Genomic DNA, 24,771 nt, shown 5'->3' with positions numbered 1-24,771 from the left:
GGGGGGGTCTTCGCTGTCACTTTCACGTAATCGCGCGCCTGTCGTGCCTTCCCCATAAATAAGAGCCAGACTCCCCGGATGAAGCCGACCCGGTTGAGAAGGCGCCACAGTACGTCTTCATAAATGTATTCAGCGCATTAGCGTGACGTAGCGTCACGCTAACGCGCTGCGACGGCTGCGCCCGTTGATCAGGATGAGCGGAGATGGATGGAGATGAAAGTCGCGTCGGCCTCGCCTCGCCGGGCCGGGCCGGGCCGGGGCTCTCGCTCGCCTTTCGCGTCTGGCCGCGCTCAAGGTGAAGACCGCGGAGGAGACAGGAAGTCAATTAGCGGCGTGCTGGCCTTAATTGAAGGCCGCGAGCCAATTAAAGTCTACATTAGCGCATATTGATGGCGGCGAGCCGGCTCGTCAAAGTTTCCCTCACGTGCGGCAATGACAAAGAATTTCATAATCGCTGGCAAATCAATCAAGCAAGCGATCAATCGGTGCCAGGTGGCAGAAAACTGACGTTTGCTCGGGTTGCACCGCCAGATATTTTTTTTTCCCCTCCAGTTCCTTTAAATAAATCACAATTCATATTTGAAGAGGCTAAATATTGCAAACCGTCCTCAGTTCACAAGAACTTGCCGAGTGGATTTTGTCGTATTTTTCTTCCCTTTTCGCTTCCCGAAAAATTTTGTTTAGTTTTGAGTTGAAGTGTTGAGCTCGTGGAGATGTCCAGAGGGACGTAGAAATTGATGTCCGTTGACGTTTGACGATGTACGTCTGTATTGATCTCGTTTTACCAAAATGCCAAACCCTCGAAAATCATCGTCGGTGGCAGCAAAAAATGTGACTTTTGTTCTCGATCAGGAATTGACGACTCCTGGCCGCACCGTGTTTCTGTCTTGTCCACGCACGACGTTTGAAGCCCCGACGGGAGCCTCGAGATCAGTTTGCTGGGGTTTTCCGCACCTTTCGGGTCCGCTCGGCAAAGCCGCGCCGGAGATGGCGAGCGGCCCGAAGAAAAATCGTCATTGGAGCGCGGCGGCCGTCTGCGTTCCGCCCTTGACCTTTTAATTGAATGTTTTCCTCTTCACGAGCCATCACAAACAGTCGCGCAGGTAATTCCCGCTTAATTGGCTTTGAGACCGGAGAGACGAGCTTGTGCGAAACACGCCGAGTCAGCAGAATCGCACACGTCAAAGGGAGTTCAAGCGCGTCGGAGCGCTCGCTGCGTCGCCGCAGCCGGAGGTTAAATTTTACGTAGCACGGCGTCATAGCGCGCCATCAGAGCCACCGCGGTGCGGCGCCACCGGACGGCGCTGGCCGAGCTCAATGAAGGGCCGACGCTGCCGTGAGTGTTGGTGAAAACGGCGTTTGGTTAAAAACAACAGACTGCTGGCGCCCTCTAGCAGGAATGTGTTAGTAGGTCTGCCTCGCAGTCAGCAGGGTTGAGGTTTGAATCTCAATTTACCATCCATTCATTTTCTGCACGGCAGACGGCGGTCGTGCCGTCCTCGGGCCGGGGGCGGGCAACGCCTTGAACCGGTCGCCGGACAGCCAATGGCAGTCCTAATTTGCCGATGATTATATTTTTCACCCCCCTCGCTAACGTGCGTCGTGCTGAGCACAAGTGCGCCATTAAGATGACAAATGGCCGCTTTGGATGGCGCGTGAGCAGTCGGCAATTACAACAACAGCCGGTGTGTGTAAAAAAAAAAAAAAAACGGTCGGGGGGGGGGGGGGGGGGGCACTTTTTCCTCCCCCCAACCCCCAACGGTCGTGCCGCCTCTGACCAACAAATGCACGGAAACGTTGGCACAAGTTGAGCGTATCTAAACTGGCCGTCAGATGCGTGACCCGTGCCAACGTCAGCGAATCGAGATGAATGGAAAACGACGAGGTCGTTCCCGCGAGGCGCAACCCGAGCGTCCGTCGGATGCTTTTTGGCCAAACCGCGGATCTTTCCTGCCCGTTCTGTGACCGTCTTCGTCCTTCTCCTATTTTCAAACGGTTGCTGTCAGCGACAACCTATCATAATCATTTCCAATTCATTCCAAGGTTAAATACAAAATTGAGGAGACTCCAGACCTCGCAAGGAATAAATGGAACGCACCCAAGAGGTGTTTGCGCTTGTTCAAGTTCTGAGCAACGTTAGAGGAGCTTCTAAATTGCTCTGCGGACAACAACAACAAAACGAATAAACTGATTGATGACTCACGGATGAGCGCACAACTCTGCGTCGTTAGTGAATGAAGCGCAACGTTCGATTGGCCAGATTTTCATACGAGCTCTTAAATGTTGTGGCGGCCATCTTGCGTCGTGTTCACGAGCGGGCCGCCGGCGCCTCGTTAGCGCCAGAAGCGCCTGTGAAAATAACTCCGCTTCGTTCGGGCCCTTTTGACGCTCGTCATCTTCCATTTTGCGGTGTTCTGTGTGTTCCTCGCTTTAGACATGCGAGGCCTTCAGGGCTTCCTGGACCGGGCGTGCCGAGAAGGCCTGGACGTTTCTCTGCAGCGTGTGGACAAGAACATCAGTCAGGTGTTCAGCGACCTGTTCACGTCCATGCGGACCGAGGAGCTGAACCGCTACCGCGACACGCTGCGTCGCGCCATCCTGCTGCTCAGCCCGCGCGCCGCGCACGCCTTCATACAGCAGGTCTGGAAAAAAAAAAACCCCTTCGTCGCCCAAGCAAACGACGCGTCGGCGGCATCCGTTTTGGGCAAAGAGGAACGTGACCCAAAAAAAAAAAAAAAAAATTGGATCAAAAGCAGATGTTTTCACAGCGGCGCGCAGATAAACATTTTACCGCACGCGACGGCCTCCCCCGCGCACGATGATGATGATGATTAGTCACATGACTGCCTCGTGTTTGCACACCTGCACAATATCTCGTTAGCATTAGCATCTTTCACGTTTGTTTGCATTTTCTTGACTAGAACGTTGTCAGCGTTCTGTTGGCTGTTTTGGTTACTGACAGTCAATCTTTTGTGTTGTTTTACACGAGGTTGCGCGCGGAACGTAGTTGTGCTGTTGTTACTTAATGTAACACGGCGGCGGCAGCAAAATGGTTATTTTCCGTTTGCCGCTGCGTGGTGCGCACACACACACGCTGTTCATCCATACACAGACACAAACACACACAGTGATCACGCACAAAGTTGAGTTGTTGGGTGGCGTTGCACATTTTTAGCCTGGCTCACCCCCGTCCGCCCACTCGCTTGCTAACGCTACTTTACACTCGCCGCTCACACAACATTTTAACGAAAATCTTGCAAAGTTGTCGAGCTTTGCAGGGCAGGAGCGAACTGACTTCAAGTTTTCTCCTAATGAACTTTTTTTTTTTTTGTAGTATTTATTTGAGAGCAAGCGCGACGACGGCGCTGATTTATTGGAGAGAGGCGTTCAGGGTACAACAGGGCATCAATCTCCGCCGCACGTAAGCTAGCAAAGTCGGGGGGGGTCCGACTCGACCTCAGCGAGCGGCGGTGTAATTAGCGGAGAGGGCCCTGAAGGCAGCGCTGCTCCCAAGCCAGATAAAGGACAATTAAAGGACCCTGAACGCAACAACACTTAGTGACAAAATAAAGGACGATTAGAGGGTCCTGAAGACATCGCCGCTAATTTGCCAGATGATCCTGAATGCATCACAGCTGTCTCACCAGCGAAAGAACAATTAACGGACCCTGAAAGCAACACTATTTACTCACAGGATAGAGGACAGTTAGAAGGCCCTGAATGCACCACCCATCATTTACTCTCATTTGTTGTTAGCCCTTAGCTAGCTTGCCAGCTGCTGCTACATGCTAACAAACAACACGCAAAGAAAATGGCAACCAATGACATCTTAAAGCATGCTAACAACAGGTAACAAAATACACACTAACAAAATGCTAACAAACGAGAGCACACACACAACACGCTATCAACATGCTAACAAATGAGACACGTTAACATACAACACAATAAGAAGAGAGATTTGAGTCCATCTGTGAGGGAAATTGAATAGCAGGAAGTAGCCGGCGCGGGGCAGGAAGTGCGATCAATGCCGGCATCGCCATAATGCGCTCGGTTAGTCGTTAGCGAGATTGATGCGCTTGTGCCGCGCACGCCAACAGGGCTGAAAAATGACACAATTACCTTCCTGTGATGAAAAGAGTGTGAGCGCGCTGATCGTGGAGCCACTTAAGAAGCCGACAAAGACTTTTGGAGACGCAACTTTAGGACGTGGTCGTACACAATCACACACACGCACACATCAGTGTTGTCAAGTTGTCTCTGGAGGCCATTTTGCCGCTTCTGGCCCATTGGAAGCTTTTGTCTGTCTGCGGCCGTGTTGTTTTTGAGAGTCCCATCGGCCAATCAGCCACCATCACACCACACACACTAAAATACGCACTCGTACACCCGTAGACGGCGACAAACACACACACGCACATAATTAGAGGGAGGCACGCTTGGCAGTCGCGGACGAAAGATAGAAGACGACGCCGAGGATGGCGACAAAGCGCGCACGCACGCGCACGAGTTTGCGTTCGAATGGTCGGGAAGCTGCATTGCTGGTCTCCTAGCAACAGACTGGGAGACGCATTTGAGGGGGCGGGACTTATGTCCACAATGCCACAAAAATGACACCTCATCAGTGTGTGTGTGCATTCTGAACATGAAGTCACTTTCACGTGCGTTTGTCGTCCACCAGCGATTGGCTGGCTCATGCGCGTTGTGAACTTTTTTCACGATTCCAAGATTCACACAACACAAACACACGCGTACGTCTTTATTAAAGTATGGTCAAGTGTGAGGATTTTTCCCACGAGGCCTTGGGTGCAAATGGCTTTTGAGTGTAATAACACAAGAACACACACACACACACACCAGTGTGCCACTACTCTTGTCTGTACTTGCATCGCCACAGCGACCCCGTCGTTAGTCTATTTGTGCGATTGGTCAACCGGCTGGCGACCGACCCGTTGTTCTTCTTCTTTCTCAAGAAAATGCAAACAATTGTCCGAGCTCACCGTTGTCTAAAAGCAATTTTGTCATCCACGCACTCATCCTGCGTATCTGCGTGTGCGCTGCTTTTCGACGCCTTTATAGCCAGACGTAATATTTAAAAAAAAAAAAATAGCTTGGATGGGGCCCACTACGGCATAATATGACATCACTCACCTGTGAGAGCAGGAAAAAAAAAATAAAAACAGAACACAGCAGTGACGACACACCACGAGAAAAAACACGAGCACAACACGGTGCACTGGACCAAAACTAAAATACCAAAGCAAAACACTACCCAAATACACAAAACAAAAAAAACGACGACGTACTCCAAACCAAAACGCAACAAAACTGACGGAATTGCACAGTACAACACAACAACAAAATACACATCAGGACATTACGCAACAACACAACGCAATAAAAATGATTGATTGATTGATCAAGAGTTGTGTCCCAAAACTTTTGCAAAGCGTGGGGCTTGAGTGTGTGTAACTTCTGCTGTTGTTTGTGTGTTGCGTGCGCAGGCAGTGGAAACCAACCTGGCTTCGAAGGACAGTCACTGGGTGTTCGTCAACGAGGTACGCTCGCCCGTCAATACATTTCATTCATGTACACAAAGTACACGTCGCGTCGTCATCGGCACTGATTTTAGTTTTCCTCCACTTTGCTCAGATGCGTCGAATGTTTGCAGCCAATTAACTGTGTGTGAATGTGCGTGCGCGCGTTTGACGTGGGCTTTTTTTATTTACATTTTTTTTTTTTTTCTTTTGCCACATACTGCGGGCTGAAACTCGCTTTTCTCGACAACGGCTTCAAGATGAGGCTTTAGCTAATTACACTGAGTGTTTGTTAATGAACATTAAGAGTGAACGCTCCCCCGAGAGCGCCGAGGTGCTCCAGACTTTTTCCATTTCTTCAGGTTTTTTTTTTTTTTTTTTTTTTTTAAGTAGCGAAAAAATATTTAAGAGAAAACCCCCCCCCTAAAAATGTAATGAGAGGATGCTGAAGAGACGCGCTAAATTAACCTCATGAAGTACTAGAAGACGCCCAGCATTCTAAAGGCTACCTGACGTGCACCGCTCGAGTATCTTGGACAAAAAGGATGAGGCCTTAGAACAGAGCCTTGAGGAACTTTGTTGAACGGGACAGTGAGTCATTACTTGGGTTCAGTCGTGAGTCGCGATTCAATCTTGCTAAGTCCCAACATGTATTTACATATTAGGCACTTTCCGGCAATGAAAGTCCCGAGGATTATTGAAATAGTAATTACACCAACACGCTGAGGACGCTAAAAACAGCAGGCTAACGTGAGAGCAGATGTTGGACAGTTCGCTATCAAATGCATTTCATTGTTAATAATTTGGTGTGTCTAATTTTCGGCTGATTCTGTTTTTGGCAAACTTTTTGTCAGGGTTTAATGACAAAAACTGAAATTTGCCTTTTTTAAAGTGAGCCCTGCCTGCCTGATGTTGCTTTCTAAAGCGACGTCGCCGACCGGCGTCCTGGCACGCACACTGTACACGTGAAAAATAGATTTATTTTTTTAGCGGAGCCATTTACAGAATGTTGTCATCTGCCTGTGAAAGTTTTCCACCCCCCACCCCCAAAAAAAAACGTTTTCACTGATTTTCTTGCGCTAATGGCAACATCACATCACACAGCGAAGCGTCAACACGTCGCCGTCGAGTGCACTCAGCCCAACAATGGCCGACTTTTATTTGCGCGGATGATGAGCCAAAGACATTAGCGTCCATTTGCTGCTGCCTAATGGATGCTAATGCGCTAATTAGCTTGTTTTTCCATGCTGCTAGAAATAAGCTCCATCAAGTCATCAGCACATGCTGAGTTCGTTCGCACTTGCGCGCCGTGTGTGAGTGTGCGTGGGGTGGGTGGGTGGGGGGGTGATACTCAGCTCAACACATAGTTGGTGGTGGAGGGGGGGGGGGGGGCATCATAGTACGCGTTAGCCTGCAGTTAGCGATCCATTGGTAACTAAAGCTGGCCTCCATGTCACAGCTCATTCTTCTTCATTATTTCACCCCCCCCCCCAGCCCCCCAAGCATTTTCCGATTCCGTTTAATAAGCGCGGCGTGGGTGTGTGCCTATGTGCAGACATTACACAGCGACTGAACGTATGGATTTTTCCGTACAAGGCAGTCTTTTATTGAGCCCTTTGGGAAGCAAGTGAGCTGCGCCGCCCGTGCGGACAAAAATATCGGGACGCGAAAAGGTGGGCCGGCCCCACCCGGCGCTCAAATCATCGCCATTTCCCCGTCGACGCAGGAAATCAGCGACGCGGAGATCCTGGATCTTACCCACAGCGCGCTGGGGCGCATGACGGTCGTCCGGCAGATTTTCCCGCCGTGGAAGGACGGCGGCGCTCGATGCACGAGGAACAACCATCGCATCTCGTCGCTGCTGTGCGACCCTCAGGAAGGATACCTGCACAACCTGGAGGTGAAAAGTTGACGCTAGCTGGCGCGAACATCAGTTGAATGTTGGCTACAGCGCGAGCGTGTCAAGTTCAAGTTAGCGTTCAAGCTGCGAAGTCGGCAAAGGGTTAGGACACAGCTGCTGGTTGTCGTGAAGTCAGCCGGCAAGTGCTCAGGTTCACTTTGGCTCGTGACTGTAAAATCCAAAGTTGATGTCACGTTCGCCATTGATTCTCCAGCTAGCTTGTCCATCTAAAATGAGCGATTCCAAGCTAAAGCTGCTTCCTTCTTTCACGTCGACCCGCAAGGCATCTGTCGTGACTTCCCGCTCCTCCCCCCCGCAGGTATCCAACCTGTACCTCTACGACAGCGTGCTGATGCTAGCAAACGCCTTCTACAGGAAGCTGGAGGACAGGAAGTGGCACAGCATGGCCAGTCTGAACTGCATCAGGAAGTCTACCAAGCCCTGGAACGGAGGCTGGTCAATGCTGGAGACCATCCAGAAGGTCGGCCGCCGTTGCCCGTCGTTGCTCGCCAGCGCGCTTGTTAGCCGTCCGGGGTGCGGCTAGCTTCCCTTTTTTTTTTGTTTTTTTTTTTCCCAAATGTTGTTTTGTCTTATTTCGAAATTTGGAAGCATCGGGAAAGCCCCATAATCACAAGACAAGATTTGAAAAATACAAAAATGCCTTCCGTGGGAATTTGGTGTTTCCCGACGCTTATCCAAATGTCAACGTGTGTAGATTGCGACTCCATGATAATTATTTTGACGAAAATAAACACACCACTGATGACTGACGGGAGGCGTCGGCCACTTTGCGTGTAAATCAAACGATTGCTACTTTTTCTTTTTTTTTTTTATTATTATTATTCCACCCGCTGACAGCCGCCGCCGCCGCAACCTTTGCAGCTGACAGGAACGTTTTTGGAAGGATTTTTTCACTTTCGCTCTGCCGGCTGTCGGCGCTGCTACACGAGCTAATGGCGGCCACGAAATGTCACGTCAAAAAATTGTATTCATTGACAATTAGCTTTGAAATGACGACCAGCCTTTCGCCCTAAGTTAGTCGAGATTGGCTCCGGTGACCCTCGTGAGGATAAGTGGCTTGGAAAATGGATGAACGGGTGAGCTTTTGAGTGTTTGTGTACAAATAGTTCAATCAAATCGAACCACAACCAGTGAGAAAGGTAAGCGGAGCTGCGGTGCTATTGGAAATGACAGCAAAGTGGAGAAATGCCGGATCCACGATGCACTTAAATTGGGATGCGCGACAGTGGATAAGCAAAGCATACACAATGTAAGTCGTCCTTTACGTGATTAAAAACAGAATACGCTTAAAAGAGCTCACGGTGGCTCGCGGAGCTGCAGCGAATGAACTTTCGCCCAACTGAGCAAGCGTTCGTTAGCGTAGGACGCTAGCAGATGCTTTTTCGGCAAGTGTTGGACTCGCGTTCCGTTTCCAGGGTAACATCACGGGTCTGACGGGCGCCATGGACTTCAAGGACAGCGGCGCCAACGCTCACGTCCGCTTCGAGATCCTCGGCTCCAGTTTCAGCGAGACCTTCGGCAAGGACGTCAAGAGGGTGAGTGGACGCGTGACGTCTAACGCGAGCGTTTGGGCGGTCGGGTTGCCGTTGTCATGGCAACACTCAAACGCCAGTGTTGGAAAACGTCGGCGAGGTCACAGTTCAAATTGCTTCAAGTCAGCACTCATGCGAAGTCACAGCACCACCCAGTGGTCTGGCATGCACACTGCGGTTCTGTTCTTGACTTCACAGCCGCGTGCGCATATATCCCGCGTAGTATTCGTGTGCGTGTGTTGTAAATGAAATCCCCGGCTGACGCAAGCACGTGCATTTTCCCAGGCGCTTATTTCCATCAAACGTAGACGTACGTGTACTAGAGACCGGCTTGGATGCGCTCGCGCGCAGTTGCTGGCGTAATGAAGATTTCATCATCCGGTTAAGTTATGAGTCGTACTTTGTACTTTATAATGGCCGGCGTATTGTCATTACGGCGCCGGTGCTCGGTCGAGTGCGTTTACATTACAAAATGAATATTCGCGCTTATTAACGTGTGTTAATGCGAGCTCATTAGCATACGCGCGCTTATTTTCCTGGAGATGAAGAAGTTGCCAGTTTTGAAATTGCCGCCCCAAAAGTACGGCTGTTGAAATCCTTTCCTCGGTCAAAGTGTGGGCGTTGAACGCTTTCACCAAGAAAAGTGGTTTGCGCCTACGGACGTTGCGCGCGGAGGAGCGTGGGTGTCGTCCCGTTCTCCCTCCCACCCGCCGTGTCATGCAAATCTCTCGGCTTCCGTTTCCTACTTGGCATAAAACGCCGCATCTGCGTGTGTGTGTCGTCGTCGTCGCCCCCCCCCCCCCCTCCCCCCCGTCCTCTCTCTCTCTCTCTGCGTCCTCCGCATTCCACCTGCTGCCAATTAAAATGTCATTTCCTTTTTTTTCCCGCGCGTCCCCAACGCGTCACCTCGCGTTGCGGCTCAACGGCCAAACGGAGCTCGAGTCGTTTCATCGCGGGACGCGGCGTCCAATTTCCGTTTCGGGGGTGACGAGCGGTGAGACGGCGGTCGCGACGAATGAACGTTCCGGCAACGGCGAGCGGCCTCTGACGCTTTGCGCGAGACGGCGTTACCCGAGATTCACCTGGGGCACATTCTCCAATGGCGGTGGAAAAAGTCAGTCAGTCAGAGGAAATGCGCGGGTGTCGAACCTGTTGAAGTAACAGCAGGAAAAGTGAGGGTGTGGAAACGCCTCTAGTGAACATTTGAAAATGGGGGTTTTGTAATGGCACTTTTGCCGCACCCCTGAACTATGTCAACCAAAAAAAAAAAAAAAAAAAACAAGGGGGAAGGAAAATTGAGCGCACCGCCGCTTTTTTGTGGGTGTTCCTCATCTCGGGACATCATGGCGGCAAACTTTTTTTTGCGTATTCTTTTTCATTTTTCATCTTCCTTTGTTCTTCTCAGATGAACACTACATAGACGCAACAATGGAAAAAAAAAACATTGCGATAAGAACGAGTCCATCCCACCTCGCGATCGATCAAGTGTCGAAAGTCACAACGTTGCAATCTTGACCATTACGTTGACCGGCAGCACGACGAGCTAGCGGGTAGCACGTCTGCCTCGCAGTTCAGGGCTCCCGGGTTCCAATCGTTGAACGTTTGTCTACGTGACACTGACGGGCGTCACGTAAAGTGCGGGCGGCCCGCCCCCTCCCTGGCAAAACTTTGACGTGATATCAGCAAAAAGTGTTTGTGTCAAACGCTTGTCGCTGTTGTGTAAATGATGCCCCCGAAAAGTTTTTTTTTTTTTTTTAAAGTCTGCATTACAACACTGAATATTCTAATATCTTTTCACTTCATTCCAATGATGAAAATTGAGCGAGTCAGCACGGAAGCAAACGGAACTTTCCTCGCCGCTTCTCCGTGGCGTCCGTTTGCTTGTTTTTCCTAATTAGCGGCAGCCGCTACGTGATTACGGGCGACGGCATCTTAACGACGGGCAGGCACGCTCGTTAAGGAACCATAACGCCGGAACGAGGCTAATTAACTCCCGTCACGTCACGTCGGGCCGACGCGGCTAATGCGCGCTTTGTTATCTTCCGCGGCGCTAATGGAGCTCGCGCTGTTAACGGGCGGCCACCGCAAACTTTGAATCGGGGAAACGCGAATGAAGGGGCGGCGGGGGTTGGACGCTGACGCTTGTGTCGCCGTGGCAACAGCGACGCTCCTTTTTCCTCGCGACTATAAACAGCCGCCGACGGCCCGTCGGCGGACGGGTCACCTGGCAGGATTTTTCCAACCACGCAATTGTTGTTGTCGACAGTTGGCCACGTGGGACGCCGCGCACGGCCTGAACGGAAGCCTGAAGGAGAGTCGCATCGACAGCGGCATGCAGGGAGTCACCGTCAAAGTGGTCACGTTGCTGGTACGCTGCTGGAACTGAATCGCTACAAATGCTTTTTGTTGCAACGATCGGTCTTGTCGATTCTCCTGGCAGGAGGACCCGTTCGTGATGGTGGCGGAGAACATCCTGGGCCAGCCCAAACGCTACAAAGGCTTCTCCGTCGACGTGTTGGACGCGCTGGCCCGGGCTTTGGGTTTCAAGTACGACATCTACCAGGTGAGCGCTGCGCCCCCCTCACGTCGACCTCCGCGTCAAAGCTTCTGAACCGGGTCCCCGCAGGTGTCCGACAGCAAATACGGATCTCGGCTCCCCAACGGCTCCTGGAACGGGATGATCGGCGACCTCATTAATAAGGTGAACGATGAAACGATTGGCCACGTATTTTCTGTACTGTCCGTTTTTCCAAGAGGGTGTAGTTGAGGAGGCCTATCAGTCGATCTTTGCTCCCTGGTGTTCGTTTGCATGAGAAGGAAAAAAATGTTTCCTGTTTTTTTTTTTTCCAAGTTCTGTGCCAATCTTTGGCAGTGAAGGTATTTCTTTCTCGTATTTATTTCTCGAATGAGTTTGACGCAACGAGAGCGAGGTCAGGCCTCCCGCGGTTGAGAAAAAAAAAAAAGAAATCGTCGCGTTCCATCGACTCCGTCTGTGGGAATCCCCCGACCCCACCCCCCACCCCCCGCCCCGCCTTTCCACCGCAGAGAGCCGACCTGGCCGTGTCGGCCATCACCATCACGCCGGAGCGCGAGAACGTGGTGGACTTCAGCAAGCGCTACCTGGACTACAGCGTGGGCATCCTGCTGAGGAAGCCGGAGGAGAAGGTCAACATCTTCTCGCTCTTCGTGCCGTTCGACTTGGCCGTGTGGGCTTGCATCGCCGCCGCCGTCCCGGTGGTGGGCGTCCTCATCTTCCTGCTCAACAGGCTGCAGGCGCTGCGCTCGTGCGCCGTCCACGGCGCGCCGCCCGGCCAGCCCGACGGCGGGTCCGGATCGCTGCACGGCGCCATGTGGATCGTCTACGGCGCCTTCGTGCAGCAAGGTGAGCCCGCCGAGGAAGGCGGATCCCGGGTTTTCCCGTCACCGACCAACAATCGCGTCAATACTCGCATCTGCGGACAAAATTGGAAACGGCCGGATTATCGGACGTCTCATTGATCCGCTCGTGAATTGTAAAATATTGCCTTGCCCGGCGGCGGAACCGAGCCGAAAGACGTCAAAGGATGGATTGTGCAAAAGCTCCAAAGACGATCCCGAGTGCCGATCGAGCGCGCCGTCGTCCGGATCTGCTCGTAAATCATATCTGCGGGTGTGTGCGTGCGCGTGCACGATTGCAGGCGGCGGCGGCGGCGAAGGCGCGGCGGCTTCCGTGGCCCTGCGGATCGTCATGGGCAGCTGGTGGCTCTTCACGCTCATCGTGTGCTCGTCGTACACGGCCAACCTGGCGGCGTACCTCACCGTGTCCCGGATGGACCACGCCGTACGGTAAGCGCGCCGATTCTTCGATTTTTGCGGAAAGTGGAAAGGAAATCTGCCGCCGACGCCGCGCAGGAGAAAGTCTGGAGGACCCTCGTCCCGACGGCCATTTTGGGCTGCAAATTGAGCCCACGGGTCCGAATATCCCCGACCGAAGCCAGCGGACAAACCCAAAACGATATTTCCTCTCAAGCGCGCGACATCTTCCCGCCTTCCGTCCCTGCCGGCGTCACGTCGCATCAAAGCCCAGTTTTGGCTTAGTCGACGTTATGGGTCCGGCACGCCTCCCCGGGCGGCCCGGTTCCGTCACTCTTTTGTCACATCGATGCGGTCGCGCTCCCCCGTCGCCGCGTGAAGACGGACCTCCGCCGGATCCGTTTTTGAATGCCTGAGTGGAGATTTGTCTCGTCAAGTGCGCCTCGACGCGCCCACGCCGTTATTACGCCGATACGACAACACGCTAATGGCTGGAGCCGGCGCACTTTTAATGCCACGCCGCCTCTCGTGGGTTTTTTTTTTTTTTTTGGGGGGGGGGGGGGGGGGGAGTGTGCACGATGTATGAGAGCCGACGGGCACGTACACCTGCGGGAGGCGAGGGAGAAATTCATCCTGCCCTTTCGTTTCAGATGATTTGGCAGGTTCCGGTTTCGGGGGCAACTTGCGCCCTTCCGTGCCGACACCGACAAGATGGCCGCAAACATCCGGGAGGTCGTTTTCCAAAAGCGCCGTCCGGACCTCAAATCGTCTTTTCCCCTTTGAAACGAACCCAAATGCCTGCCCGCAAAATGAGAAATATTATATAAAAGCACGGACACGAATGGATTGTTTCCGTTCCTGTTTTTGGGTCCCTACCGTGTCAGAAGGTTCTCGTTCCAAGTGCAGACTTGCAAATGTCTACCAATATCGTTAGCCCCTCTGTGGCGTTTTGCCCGCCTTCTTTGTGACTTCAGTAAGGCGGAGCTTACAGTACGTGGATGTCAAACGCGGCGTACTCGATGGTGATTCCAGGTCGTTCCAGGACCTGTCGCGGCAGACGGACGTGGACTACGGCACGGTGAGGGACTCGGCCGTGTACGACTACCTCCGCAACAAAGGCACCAACCCGCTGGAGCAGGACGCCACGTACGCCGAGCTGTGGCGGACCGTCAGCAAGAACGGCGGCCTGGACTACTGCGTGTCCAGCCCCTCGGAGGGCATCCGTAAGGTCAGTTAAAGGGGGGGTCTGGCTTGGGATCCCACCCCCCCCCCCCACCATTCAGCCCATTAATTAGTAATCGTGGGCTATTTATTAGAAACAATAAATCCAACAATAGGAACTAAGAGAAGTTTGTCAAACTTTGTAATAACTACGTAATAGTTTAACTAATTATAATGAACTTTAAAAAAAGAATATAATTTATTCAAATGACCAATTTCACATAACATCTACAACTTTAATATCTAATACCTTAATGGTGAATTTTAGTCAAGTAATTTAAAAAATAAAAAAGGGAATTTTAATGTATATTTTCCAAATACGTACTTTATATTTTGTAACCAATAAAAATCAAACTCCACGATGTCATTGCCAAACGGTTCAATTTCAAATACATTTTCCACTTTCATTTCATTTTGAAAAAGTTTGCAAATTTATATTGTACGTCATAAATGATAAAATGGCAAAATAAACATAGAGTGTCGGTCCCCCCCCGCCGCCGCGTTCCCACAATGCACCTGCCAGACTTTGTTGCTCCGAGACGAAGGTGTGACGCCTTTCTCGCCGTTGTCGCGCGCAGGCCAAGAAGAGCGCCTACGCCTTCCTGTGGGACACGGCGGCGCTGGAGTACGCGGCGCTGACGGACGACGACTGTGCCGTCACCGTGGCGGGCGGCGGCGGCGGCAGCAGCAAAGGCTACGGCGTGGCCATGCAGCACGGCAGCCCCTACCGGGACCTCTTCTCGCAAAAGTAAGCCGGCCGTTTGGGACGCGGTAGGGTCAGTCGGGTGCCTTTGAACGCAACGCAACGCAACTGTATTGTCGCGTTTAGGGTGCCGTTGAAAGCGTCGCTCGCGCGTGTCTTTGAACGCAGCAAAAGTCTGTTGACTCATTCGGCGGCTTTGAACTCAGCACGCCCGTTTTCTAATGTCTTTGAACGCGGCGCGACGGCGTCGGCTGCCGTGGCATTAAAGACGCCGCAGTCTTTGAACGCGTCGCATCCTCATCATTGAACGCCACACAATTCTACCAGTGAGGCTGTCGGTGAACGCGTCATAAGAAGAAAAGCGTTGCCGCCATTTTTTGCGTTGCCATGACAACACAGTCAGGGAGGATGTGAGATGTGCCACGTGGACTTTTATCTCACATTTGACCAAAACTAACTTTTTTTTTTTTTTTGTGATACGAAGTTGATGTTAAATTCAGCGAATATGCCCAAAAAATTTGGCATTGTCGCTCACGCCGGACTTTGGCTGGAAGTTCCCGCGAGCGCCTCCGCCCGTCTTCATTCCGGCAAATTGATCCCAAAGTGAGTTGAGGAATCATTTGCTTAATTCTGCGCTCGGCGTCGGCCAGAAAACTTCCCAGCCGTCTCGTATCGATCGACTTCTGGGGCGCGAATGGGAAAACCTCCGTCGGGCCACGCTGGCGCCCGTTGCTGTGGAAACAGCGATGGCGTTAGCAGCTGTGTTGTTTGACATCGTGTGATGTTCCGCCTCTTGTGCAGTTTCCCGTCTCGGTCGAGATTTAGAAAATGACTCCTTTGTTTTTTCCCAGTTGTTATTGGGTGGACTCGGACAAAAGCATTTTTTTAAGACGACGCCGATGAATGAAGCCAACTGCAACCATTTTTTCCCACCCATAACTATTAAATAATGAATACTGAATAGATACAACCTGTGGAACAGCAAGAATTATTGGAATATAAATTCCGAATGTCAAGAATGTTTTTTTTTTTTTTTTTCAAGGAAGTTGCAAATATACAACTTCCAAAGTTGTCTACCACTTTAGAAATCGTAATTCCGGCTGCCACGTCGTCATGTATGCGAGCGAGCGGGCGAGGGTTCGACACCCGCGGCTCTCCTTGCCCACGTGCCAGGGCACGGCTGTAGTTTAGCCGCCCCTTTTCCTTTCGCTTCAGTCATATCTGAAGCAAAAAAGAAAAAAAAATGGACCAAGCGACGGCTCGTGACCCACAAAAGTGGGAATACGAGGTGGCGGCGCGCCGTACCTGCGACGGCGCCCGTGTTCTTCTTCTTCTTCTTCTTCTTCCCGGCGAGCGCGCTTGATCCGCTTCGTTGTCAGGAGAGTTTAGCGGGAGATCGTAAAAATTTGTCTGCGCGGGCGTCGTCCAAATGGGAAGTGAAAAGGTCGAGCGCTCGGCCCGGAGGAGGACAAATTGGACCCGACGCTTGTGGCTCTCCCGCCACGCGTCGGGGGTTCGACGCCCAATTCTTCTCAGACCGAAGGGAAAAACTTCCCGGTGGAGGACAGACGGCACCGCCAGAAACCGGGCCGGGAAAGCGAGGCCGCGTCGTCGCCGTCGTTGTCGCTCGGCCGCCATCTTGTCCGTGCTCATTTGCTTTCCGGGGAAACTGAAGGCGGTCAAATATTTCAGCAGCAAAAAATTTGGATACATTTCCTCTCCTTCAAAGTCCACTTTCCCAATGCAACCATATATTATAATTGTGATTTATACTAGGGGAAAGCAAGATCAAGTGAGTTGAAGAGCTTCATTGAAACAACTTTTTGTGTAAAAGGGGTTCCACTCCACTAAATTTAGACGTCTTCTTCTTCTTCAAAAAAAAAAAAATTAAATAGTGCCTGGAAATTTTTCTTAAATTGTGGATTATCCCCCCCAAAAATACAAACAAAAAAGCACGGTAGTTTAGCTAAAGATAAATGATTATGTTCGATTTTGAAGTTGTAGTTTGGGGGGGGGGGGCAACCTGCATATTTTGCTAAATGAACTCATTCATTGCCAAATATCCGTTAACTGGAATGGCTTACAGTGAAATTGTTTAGTAGGAAGTACAGATAAAATGAAGTCAAAGTTCCGGAGACGGCTGACAAATATCACCTTAACAAAGTGTGTATTTTGTTAGCCTCCGCGTTGTTGGAGCGCGTTGCCGAGTCGCTCTCGAGCTCCCGAATCGCAGCCGAATGATCGAAAAGCCCCGCCCGCCCCCTCGCCGTGACACGCGTGGCGTAAAGAGATGGGAATCATCACGGCTCCTTTGTCACCCTCGACCTGGGTGTCAAAAAAAAGAACGGGGGGGGGGGGGGAATTGAGCCGTCCTGACCCTGCGTCTGTGCGCCCCCCCCCCCTTTTTTTTTTTTTTTTTTTTTTCCCCCACGCAGGATTCTGGAGCTGCAGGAGAAGGGCGACCTGGACGTCCTGAAGCAGAAGTGGTGGCCCCGCACGGGCCGCTGCGACCCGGGCGGCGGCGCCGGGGCCCACGCGGAGGGCCGCTCCCTCAAGCTGCACAGCTTCGCCGGCGTCTTCTGCATCCTGGCCGCCGGCCTGCTGCTGGCCTGCCTGGCGGCCGGCGTGGAGGCCTGGTGGAGCGGCGACGGATGCCGCCGGGAGACGCCCAAAGAGGTGACCGGGCGCGGGCGGCGAACCGCCGCGCTCTACTTTAAGGAGCCCGTCGAAGCCGGCCCCGACTTAGTGGAGCTGCAGTACACTCAGCTGTAGACGGGGGGCGCCCGTCTGGGCCGTGTTGTCGCGCCGCCTTCCGTTTTTCCCCTTAACAGCAACGACGGTGGCAACGCACTTTTATTTATTTTGACCTTTAGTGGACGCGGTGTGTGTGTGTGTGTGTGTGTGTAATGTTTATACTTTGACCCAAAAACCGTAAACACTCCCGTTCTCACGTGACACGTGTACACTATGCAAACTACACGCAAGTCAAACGCTCACATACACAACAAAAGCACGCTGGACACACACAAGACATTGCCCCAAAATACAAGCAAAGCAAAAGAAGCGCATCGCTCAGATTGAAATCATATTTTCTTTTTTTTTCCCCCTTGGCAGCAAAGTAGCCTCGCGTGTCCCGTTTGCGTGGCCAACGCGAACTTGAGCGCTTTGTAGCGGACGCTGGCGTCGGGTCCGGACCACGTTTGCATCGAGGGACCGCGCGAAACACGGACCTCGGACGCTAATTCAAACCGTGCCAATATGCTGCATTTGCATTACGAATCGAATCAAATCGAATGCTGACGCAACTCTAATGTAGCATTTTTATATCGCAACCCTCAAAAAAGTCATTCTATATCATCACACGCACGAGAGCACTTGGCATCATTTCACTTGAGCGCATCTTTAAAAGCCGGCGGCCGCATTTTCCCTTTTTGAATTCTGCCGACTTGATGCGATCGTTCCGTACGACGGCGCCTTTCTCATCTTCGCAGTCGTCCCGCCGTCATCGGAAGTCCCAATTTACGGTGAAAGCGACGGCGGCCGCCGACTTTGGCCCCCTCGTCTCGGCTTTCCCGCGATGGCTTTTCGTTTTGGTCCAAGTCTTCCTCGGTTTGAACGTCACTTTGGAGGAAGCGAAAGGAAGACCGCGTGGCGCAGTTCTCCACGTAAGAGGCCCGGCGTGCACGCTTCAAGCTGTTTGCTTCTCATTCAACGTTGAAGTCTGCTCCAATGAAAAGCTTGAAACAAACTTATTTGGTCCAACAAAAGCCGACGCGATTCGCTTAGCAGTTGATTTATTTTGTGAAAGGGAGCGCGTCTGGCGTAATGGCCCGTTTTGCGGCTTTTTAAGGATTGTTGCGATCATTTCGACGAGCGCTGCCATCTTGTGGCATCTATGAGCAATTAGAAAAGCCGTGCGGACGACTTTGGTTTTCTTAGTGTAAAACAGACCACGTTTTGCCCCATTAAACCATTTTTAATCGGCTGATTGGTTTATAACAAATTTAAAATGTGTAAATCTTTTATGTACTTGAAAAAATGGTTTCATTTTCATTTATTATTGAGAACATTTTAAAGTAAATTTGTCATTGAATTTGAAAGAAAAAAAAAAAAAAAAAACGGCACTTTTGATTTTAGTTAGTTGGAACATTTTTGGAAATGTGACATCTGACTCGTTTCATTTTAAAAATGAGGAAAAAAAATGGTTTTACTGTAATTAAGATTTCAATATGTCAAATAAACAATTTGAAGTATCTTTCAAATTGACATTTGTTAATTCATTACATTTCCAGCGTTGTGAAAATGAAATGTTTATCAAAAACGTATGTTTTGGGAATAATTTGTGAAAGGACAGGAACTGATAACTGATATTTCATTCATCATATTTCAAATTTTGAACTCCGGACGACATGCGGCCAGCGAGCAGCAAAGTTTGGGCGGTGGCGGCGGGGCCCTCAAGTGAAGCGCGAGCATCCGTCGTGGGGGTCGGGCGCCGACGCGGTGCCGTGCTTGACGCTTGCTGTGGTCTGTCGTGCAGGTCGCGAAGGATTTCGGGCTGGCTTTGGTTTCGGGTCCGTTGACTTTTAATGACTTTGCTGCGTCCCAGGGGAGCGCGGACATTTGGACGGGCTGGCAGGAAGCGCATGCCGCCGCCACAGGTCAGAATAGAGCATGCGTACACAGTACGGTATACTGCATATGCTTGCACGGAGAAGGAAAATGTCACTAACCAACACAAAAGACGTCTTTCCCGTTTGTGTGGCGGTGAAGAGTCGCAAATCCGTAGAGCCGAACCGAGACCAGGGACCGTCAACGGGCCACTTTGCAGCCGCGCTCGCGACGACCGAACCCGTGTCGCCGTTCAACGTTCTCGTCTTGCTGGAACGTATTCGCAACGTTGCCATCTTCGGTGTTCGGTCTGCGGTCAGGGAAAGGACTCCAAAAGGTCTCGGGACTTTTGCAACAAAGCGCACGCGTGTAGAACTCTCGGGCCCGACGTCCCATCTCCAGTCTTGAGTCTTCAGACTTCAAACTTTTGCCTTTGGTCTCTCCAAGAGAGCCTCTGGGAACTTTTTCCGCACGTCAGGCTCCGGTCCAGACGTCCGGTCTTCGGTTCGCTTCGGTTCAGTACCAGTCGCTATTCAAAAGTCTTCAGGTGCTTCGAACAAGGTGCAGACGCATCTGAAGTCTTTGGTCTTCTTCTGCTACCTTTACATCGGAAGACTTTGAAAAGTTGAAGCGATTTTAGCCGCAGCCTCGCGTCAGACTGAGACTCTCACGTGCAAAGTTTCTCGTTTCTGTCTATCGATGGTGGTTTGCGTCACACGAGTGCAGAGACCGTATCAAACGCGTCCTCAGGGCTGGACGAGGAAACGAGTGACCTCGAACGGCTGAGGCGAGCGCCATGTGTCTCCGAGGAGAACCCATCCGGACTTGCAGTTTTTCGTCTGCTGCTGTGAGAATTGCGAGACCAGCACGAGTGTTCGGTTTAGTCTGAAGTCTGAACGGTCTTTGGACCTTCCCAACAAAGTGCGCGCACACACACACACACACACACGGGACTCGGGAATGTTCCCTTCCGGACGTGTCCCGTCTTCACTCTTCACTCACTCGTCCTCAGTTGTCCAAATTCGATTTCAAGCGTTGCGCACGAATTAGCCGAGGCGTCTGCAGGGCGGGGCTCAGGCGGCGGGGGTTGCATGGACCTGGAACAAACCAAAGTAGCCCATCGCCAATCTCAGCCTGTGTGTCCCCCTCCCCTCCCCTCCCCCCTCCCCCCGTAGGACAAGGAGGTGAACCTGGAACAGGTGCATCGACGTATGAACAGTCTTTTGGACGAGGACTTGGTCCACAAGCAGATCCCCGGCCCCTCTATCGAGATCTCTGCGCTGGACATCGCCGGCGTGCGGCCCGCCCAGGCGGCCGCGATGCCCCCGGGCCTCGCCGTGACCACCTTCCTGCCCAGGGAGGGGGCGCCGCCGCCGCCTCCGCCCCCGCCCCTGAGCCACCCTCGCCTTGGGGGGACCCTAGCCAGGACGCTGCCGCCGCCCCAGCTCCCTGGCGGCGCCGTTCTGCCGGCCCACCTGGCGGGCACCCTGCAGTGCAAGCACAGGGCCCCCAACGGGGGGCTCTTCCGGCAGAGCCCTGGCAAGGTGCCGCTCTACCAGGCAGGACCCGTGACCGCAGCCGTTGACGCCGCCCACAGCACCTCCATTTAGGCCCGCCGGCCTTCCGCCCCCCCCATCCCTGTTTTTTGGGGTTTGGAGGGAATCCGCCGGCGCTCGGGACTTTTCTTCTCGTGTAAATAACAAAATGAAGCAAGGAGCATAAAATGTATTTTGAATATTCTCCCATTTTGGAAGTTGCGTTGCAGCGAAACCAGAACGCATCACGTATACACGGATATGCATAATACAGAGAATCAACGTGATGCCAACGTTTTGACGGTTTTGTAAATCGAAGATGAGGCAAATGGCATTATTTTGCCCAAAAGCAAACAATGGCGCCATCCGCTGCCCCTCGTCCATTTTTAACGCCACAGTCGTCATGACAACCGTCCAAAAGAAGTTCATCTCGTTTCATTTCAAAGGAAAAAAAACAATCAAAATTCATTGATTGGTCGGCCCTGGTCGCCATGACAACGCTGCCCAAACACACTTTTTATTTCTTTATTTCTTTTTTTTGTCTGTGGCTCCTTTGATCCGTTAAACTTGTTAAACATTTACGTGTCCTAAGTTTGGAGTTGGCGCGGAAACGGGCGCGGGACGCGAGTGCGAGGACGAACCTGTCGGCCCGCGGCGCCCCCTGTGGCCCTGGACTCACTTTTGAACATGGCAACTGTTGTTGTTTTTCGAGGCACGCAAAACTGTATGAACGTTGAAAGACTTTGATGCCGTGACCAATTCTTTTCGGAGTGTCGCCTGTTTTAAAGTCAAAGGGGTTAGCCCAAAGGGTTCGGTTCCGGATCCACCCGTTTGTAAAAATGCGGCTGATTGGTGATCTTATCTATTTTGATGAAAGCGCGCCGCAGACATTCGGGAGCCGTGAGAAATTGCGGGGGCCCAAAATGTTAAGCCTCGCGAATCAAGCGCAACAAACACTAAGCGAGCCTCTCGCCGGGTCCCGCCGTCCCCAGACGGACATTAGTTCAGGCTGCCGCAAGCTGGAAAAGTTCACTAAATGTCGTCTTCTTCGGATTCATCCGCAGCCGCACAAGTTGAACGCAGGCAACTGGAGTCGTCTCGCTTTTGGCAGGCGGTCTCGGTTCGTGCCAAACGGTTCTTGGGCCCTCAATTTCTAGGGGAGGCCTGGACCGGGGAGGCGCCCCCGGAGGACGGGCCCGCACCAGGAAGACGCCGGCACGTTCCTTTGCCTGCGGCCGTTCCGGTTTTTCGCATCCGGCGGCGTTCCCGCTTTTCACTGACCAAAGCGTTGCTTGTAAATATTGAAGGTGTTCAATATTCCAGACGGTACTGTCGGCGGTGCACCTCGGATCAGAGGATCCCGGTGGAACTCGGGCCCGACTGTCTCGGGGACTCGTTCTTCGGTCTCAGTGCCTTGAAAAGAACTTTCATCTTTTGCGTGTTGCTCGGCAAACGCGGGCCAGTCTCGCATTCTGCTGCTGTCGTCACTTTTCAAAGTCAAAGGTTTGGGTCAGTAACTTAGTCGTGACGTATGATCTATTTCTTCCGCTGGCAGTTTGTTTTTCCAACTTCTCACAAGTAAAACAAAAGTGTCTTGAATTGTCTAACAACAGTACCGAGTTTGGACCGCAGATTCAAAACCGAAAGGGTTCCGGCTGCCTCCGTTCAACTTTGTGCGCACGTCAACTGGTTCTGCGCGTCTTTAGTGTTCCGACGTCCCACTTTTATTCAGCGCCACGCCGCTTGGACTTTCTTATCCCGAATAAAGAAATATGTTTCCAACAGGCCGGGCTCCTCTTCTTCCTGTTCGCTCGCTTCTCGCAAACACGGTCAGCCGTCCTGCCGCCGACACAGCAGAAACGCCGGCCCGTTTTGTCGGCTCGCGACGGCCTTCTGGCTTTATTTGCTCCGTTGCCGCCAGCCGGAGGCCGTAAAAGCCGGTCGGGTCCGGTCACGGGCCGAGACGCCGCCCGCTCGTTTTACGGGTCGGCGGCGGCAAATCGCCGCTCAGATTAGCGCTGAAGTCGCGCGGCGTGAAATGAAAGCTAACATAAATATGCAAATGAGCCGAGTCACGATTGCGGCAGCGGCGCTGCCCGGGGGTTCTGGTGCTTGAGGCGGTCGTAGTGTTGGCGGCGGTGTTGCCTTGAGATACTAGTTGCCGTGATCGAAACGACAAATACTTTTCTCACCTTCCTTTTTTTTCTCAAGTGCTCTTTGAAAAAGTATTGAACACGGTTGCGTCGTAACATTTGCTTTCCACGTAACCTGCAAAGAAAAAATGCTAACACAAAACATAACGGTCGGACTTTCTTCTCCATCTGCAGCTTAGAGGTACGCGCGCCGGCGCCGCCGACTGTTATCGTCCGGCCACGCCAAAGAACCCAATGCGAGCGCTGCGGAGGAGGTCGGAAGCGCACTTGTGTCTTGAATTTTTGCTCATGTAGCCAGACAAAGAAATTAGTCGGGTGATTCTCCAAAAAAGTACCGGTGGTAGGAATGGTACTCGGAGTTTGGTGGTGGTCGTAGTCAACGGGGGTGATTGAAGTCAGAAATAGTAGTAGTGGGAGTGAAAGAGGACAATTTCGCAGGCTCTCGTTCCAGGGAGGGAGAGCGCAACGGCGTCGACCCCTGAGTGGGTGTCGGGAAGAAACGAGCGGACGCCCAAAAACTGGAGCTTATCGGTTGCCTGCTATCCCGTCGCCGTCGAGGTTGAAATCAAGACGAAAGCTGCCTCAATTCTCATGAAATTAAAGGCACGAAGCGTCGTGGAGGCCTGATGAAAAAGGATGCCCGCATCGCATCTCAGAATTTTTTTTTTTTGCAATTGGAAGTATTTTTTGAGGGTGCTGACGCAGAAGGTGTCAAGCTGTCGCAACACGTCTGCGGCAGCCGGCGGTGTCCACGTCGGTCCGCCGAAGTCGTCGCGACGCGACGCCGTCAAACGCCACAAAGATGCGTAGCGGCTGTGACGACACGCAACTGACCCAAAAACAAGAGAAATGTGCGCGAGTGCAAACGTCGACGCGAGACAAATTTGTCTCGGGGGGACGGGCGGACCTGACAAGAGCCGCTGTTAGCATTTTAGCACATGCAGAAAGTAGACAAAGGGCCAAGATCGTCTGTTAGCAACATCGAGTCAGCAAAAATTGTTTAGGAACATTTTGGCATAATAGCTAATGGGCAGAAAGGTCAAATCATTGTTAGCGTTGGGAGCAGACAAGGAAGGAAGATCGATTATTAGCATTTTAACAGCTAACAGCGCGGGGGGGGGGTGTCTATGATGATGTCAAAGCAAAACATAACTCTTAACGTGCAAAAAGCCTAGCGAACGACCTTACATCTCCGTCCGTCATTTGACGTGCTAAAAGGCTCGCAAAAGATCTTCTGCCCTTTTCAGGCCGCAAAGAAAAAAAAAAAAAAGTCTTATCGCTTAGCAGCCCAATTGTACGATTCATACACATGAATATCAATCTTCTCCTCAGGGGGGTCGCTTGTAATACTGGAGCCCCCTGCCGTCAAATCAAAAGTCAAGTAATTAGCCAGCGTTTGAATGGCGCTTTAATTGCAGCGAGCACAGCGGGGGGGGGGGGTCGCGTTTGATTTGGAAGGCATTGTGAAGGCTAATCGGTGCTTTCCTCTCACCGGCATCGTCGACGTTTCCTCACTGGGACGCTAACGGAGGCCCTCGATGGACGGGCGGGAATCGGCAGGACAGACGTTTTGGGACATGTACAGATTTGTCAAACTGCAGCGCAATCTTGAATTGATGAGCGTTCACGTTTTGCCTCGTTTTCTTCCAGAAAGCGCCGCCGAGTTTTCCCAGACAGACACAAGCGGCGGCCGCCATTTTGTCAAACCCGAGCGAGACGCGAGCAATCTGACGACGACGTTCGGTCGGAATTGACGTTGAAAATCGAGT

General features: G+C 52.0%; 1 protein-coding gene across 8 annotated transcripts in view; it reads left to right on the top strand.

Moving 5' to 3' along the window:
* The window catches only part of LOC133495640 (glutamate receptor ionotropic, delta-1-like), a 50,403-nt gene extending 27,755 nt beyond the window's left edge, over nt 1-22,648 (top strand). For 6 of the 8 annotated variants that reach the window (XM_061810528.1, XM_061810530.1, XM_061810529.1 and 3 more), the window contains 15 exons: nt 2,435-2,640; nt 5,505-5,558; nt 7,264-7,437; nt 7,757-7,918; nt 8,874-8,993; nt 11,257-11,358; nt 11,431-11,553; nt 11,617-11,691; nt 12,036-12,372; nt 12,668-12,815; nt 13,815-14,010; nt 14,582-14,751; nt 17,142-17,382; nt 19,244-19,364; nt 20,490-22,647. In XM_061810528.1, coding sequence (XP_061666512.1) covers nt 2,435-2,640; nt 5,505-5,558; nt 7,264-7,437; nt 7,757-7,918; nt 8,874-8,993; nt 11,257-11,358; nt 11,431-11,553; nt 11,617-11,691; nt 12,036-12,372; nt 12,668-12,815; nt 13,815-14,010; nt 14,582-14,751; nt 17,142-17,382; nt 19,244-19,364; nt 20,490-20,899 — 2,639 coding nt within the window. In that variant the 3' untranslated portion in view covers nt 20,900-22,647. Of the gene's footprint in view, nt 1-2,434; nt 2,641-5,504; nt 5,559-7,263; nt 7,438-7,756; nt 7,919-8,873; nt 8,994-11,256; nt 11,359-11,430; nt 11,554-11,616; nt 11,692-12,035; nt 12,373-12,667; nt 12,816-13,814; nt 14,011-14,581; nt 14,752-17,141; nt 17,383-19,243; nt 19,365-20,489 lie in introns of all 8 variants that reach the window. The other 2 variants (XM_061810524.1, XM_061810523.1) reach the window with 2 other exon arrangements.
* The last annotated feature ends 2,123 nt before the right edge of the window (nt 22,649-24,771 follow it).

This window comes from Syngnathoides biaculeatus, chromosome 22 (genome assembly GCF_019802595.1).
Source record: "Syngnathoides biaculeatus isolate LvHL_M chromosome 22, ASM1980259v1, whole genome shotgun sequence".
Classification (NCBI taxonomy): Eukaryota; Metazoa; Chordata; class Actinopteri; order Syngnathiformes; family Syngnathidae; genus Syngnathoides; species Syngnathoides biaculeatus.
This window is presented reverse-complemented; position numbering and strand designations above follow the sequence as displayed.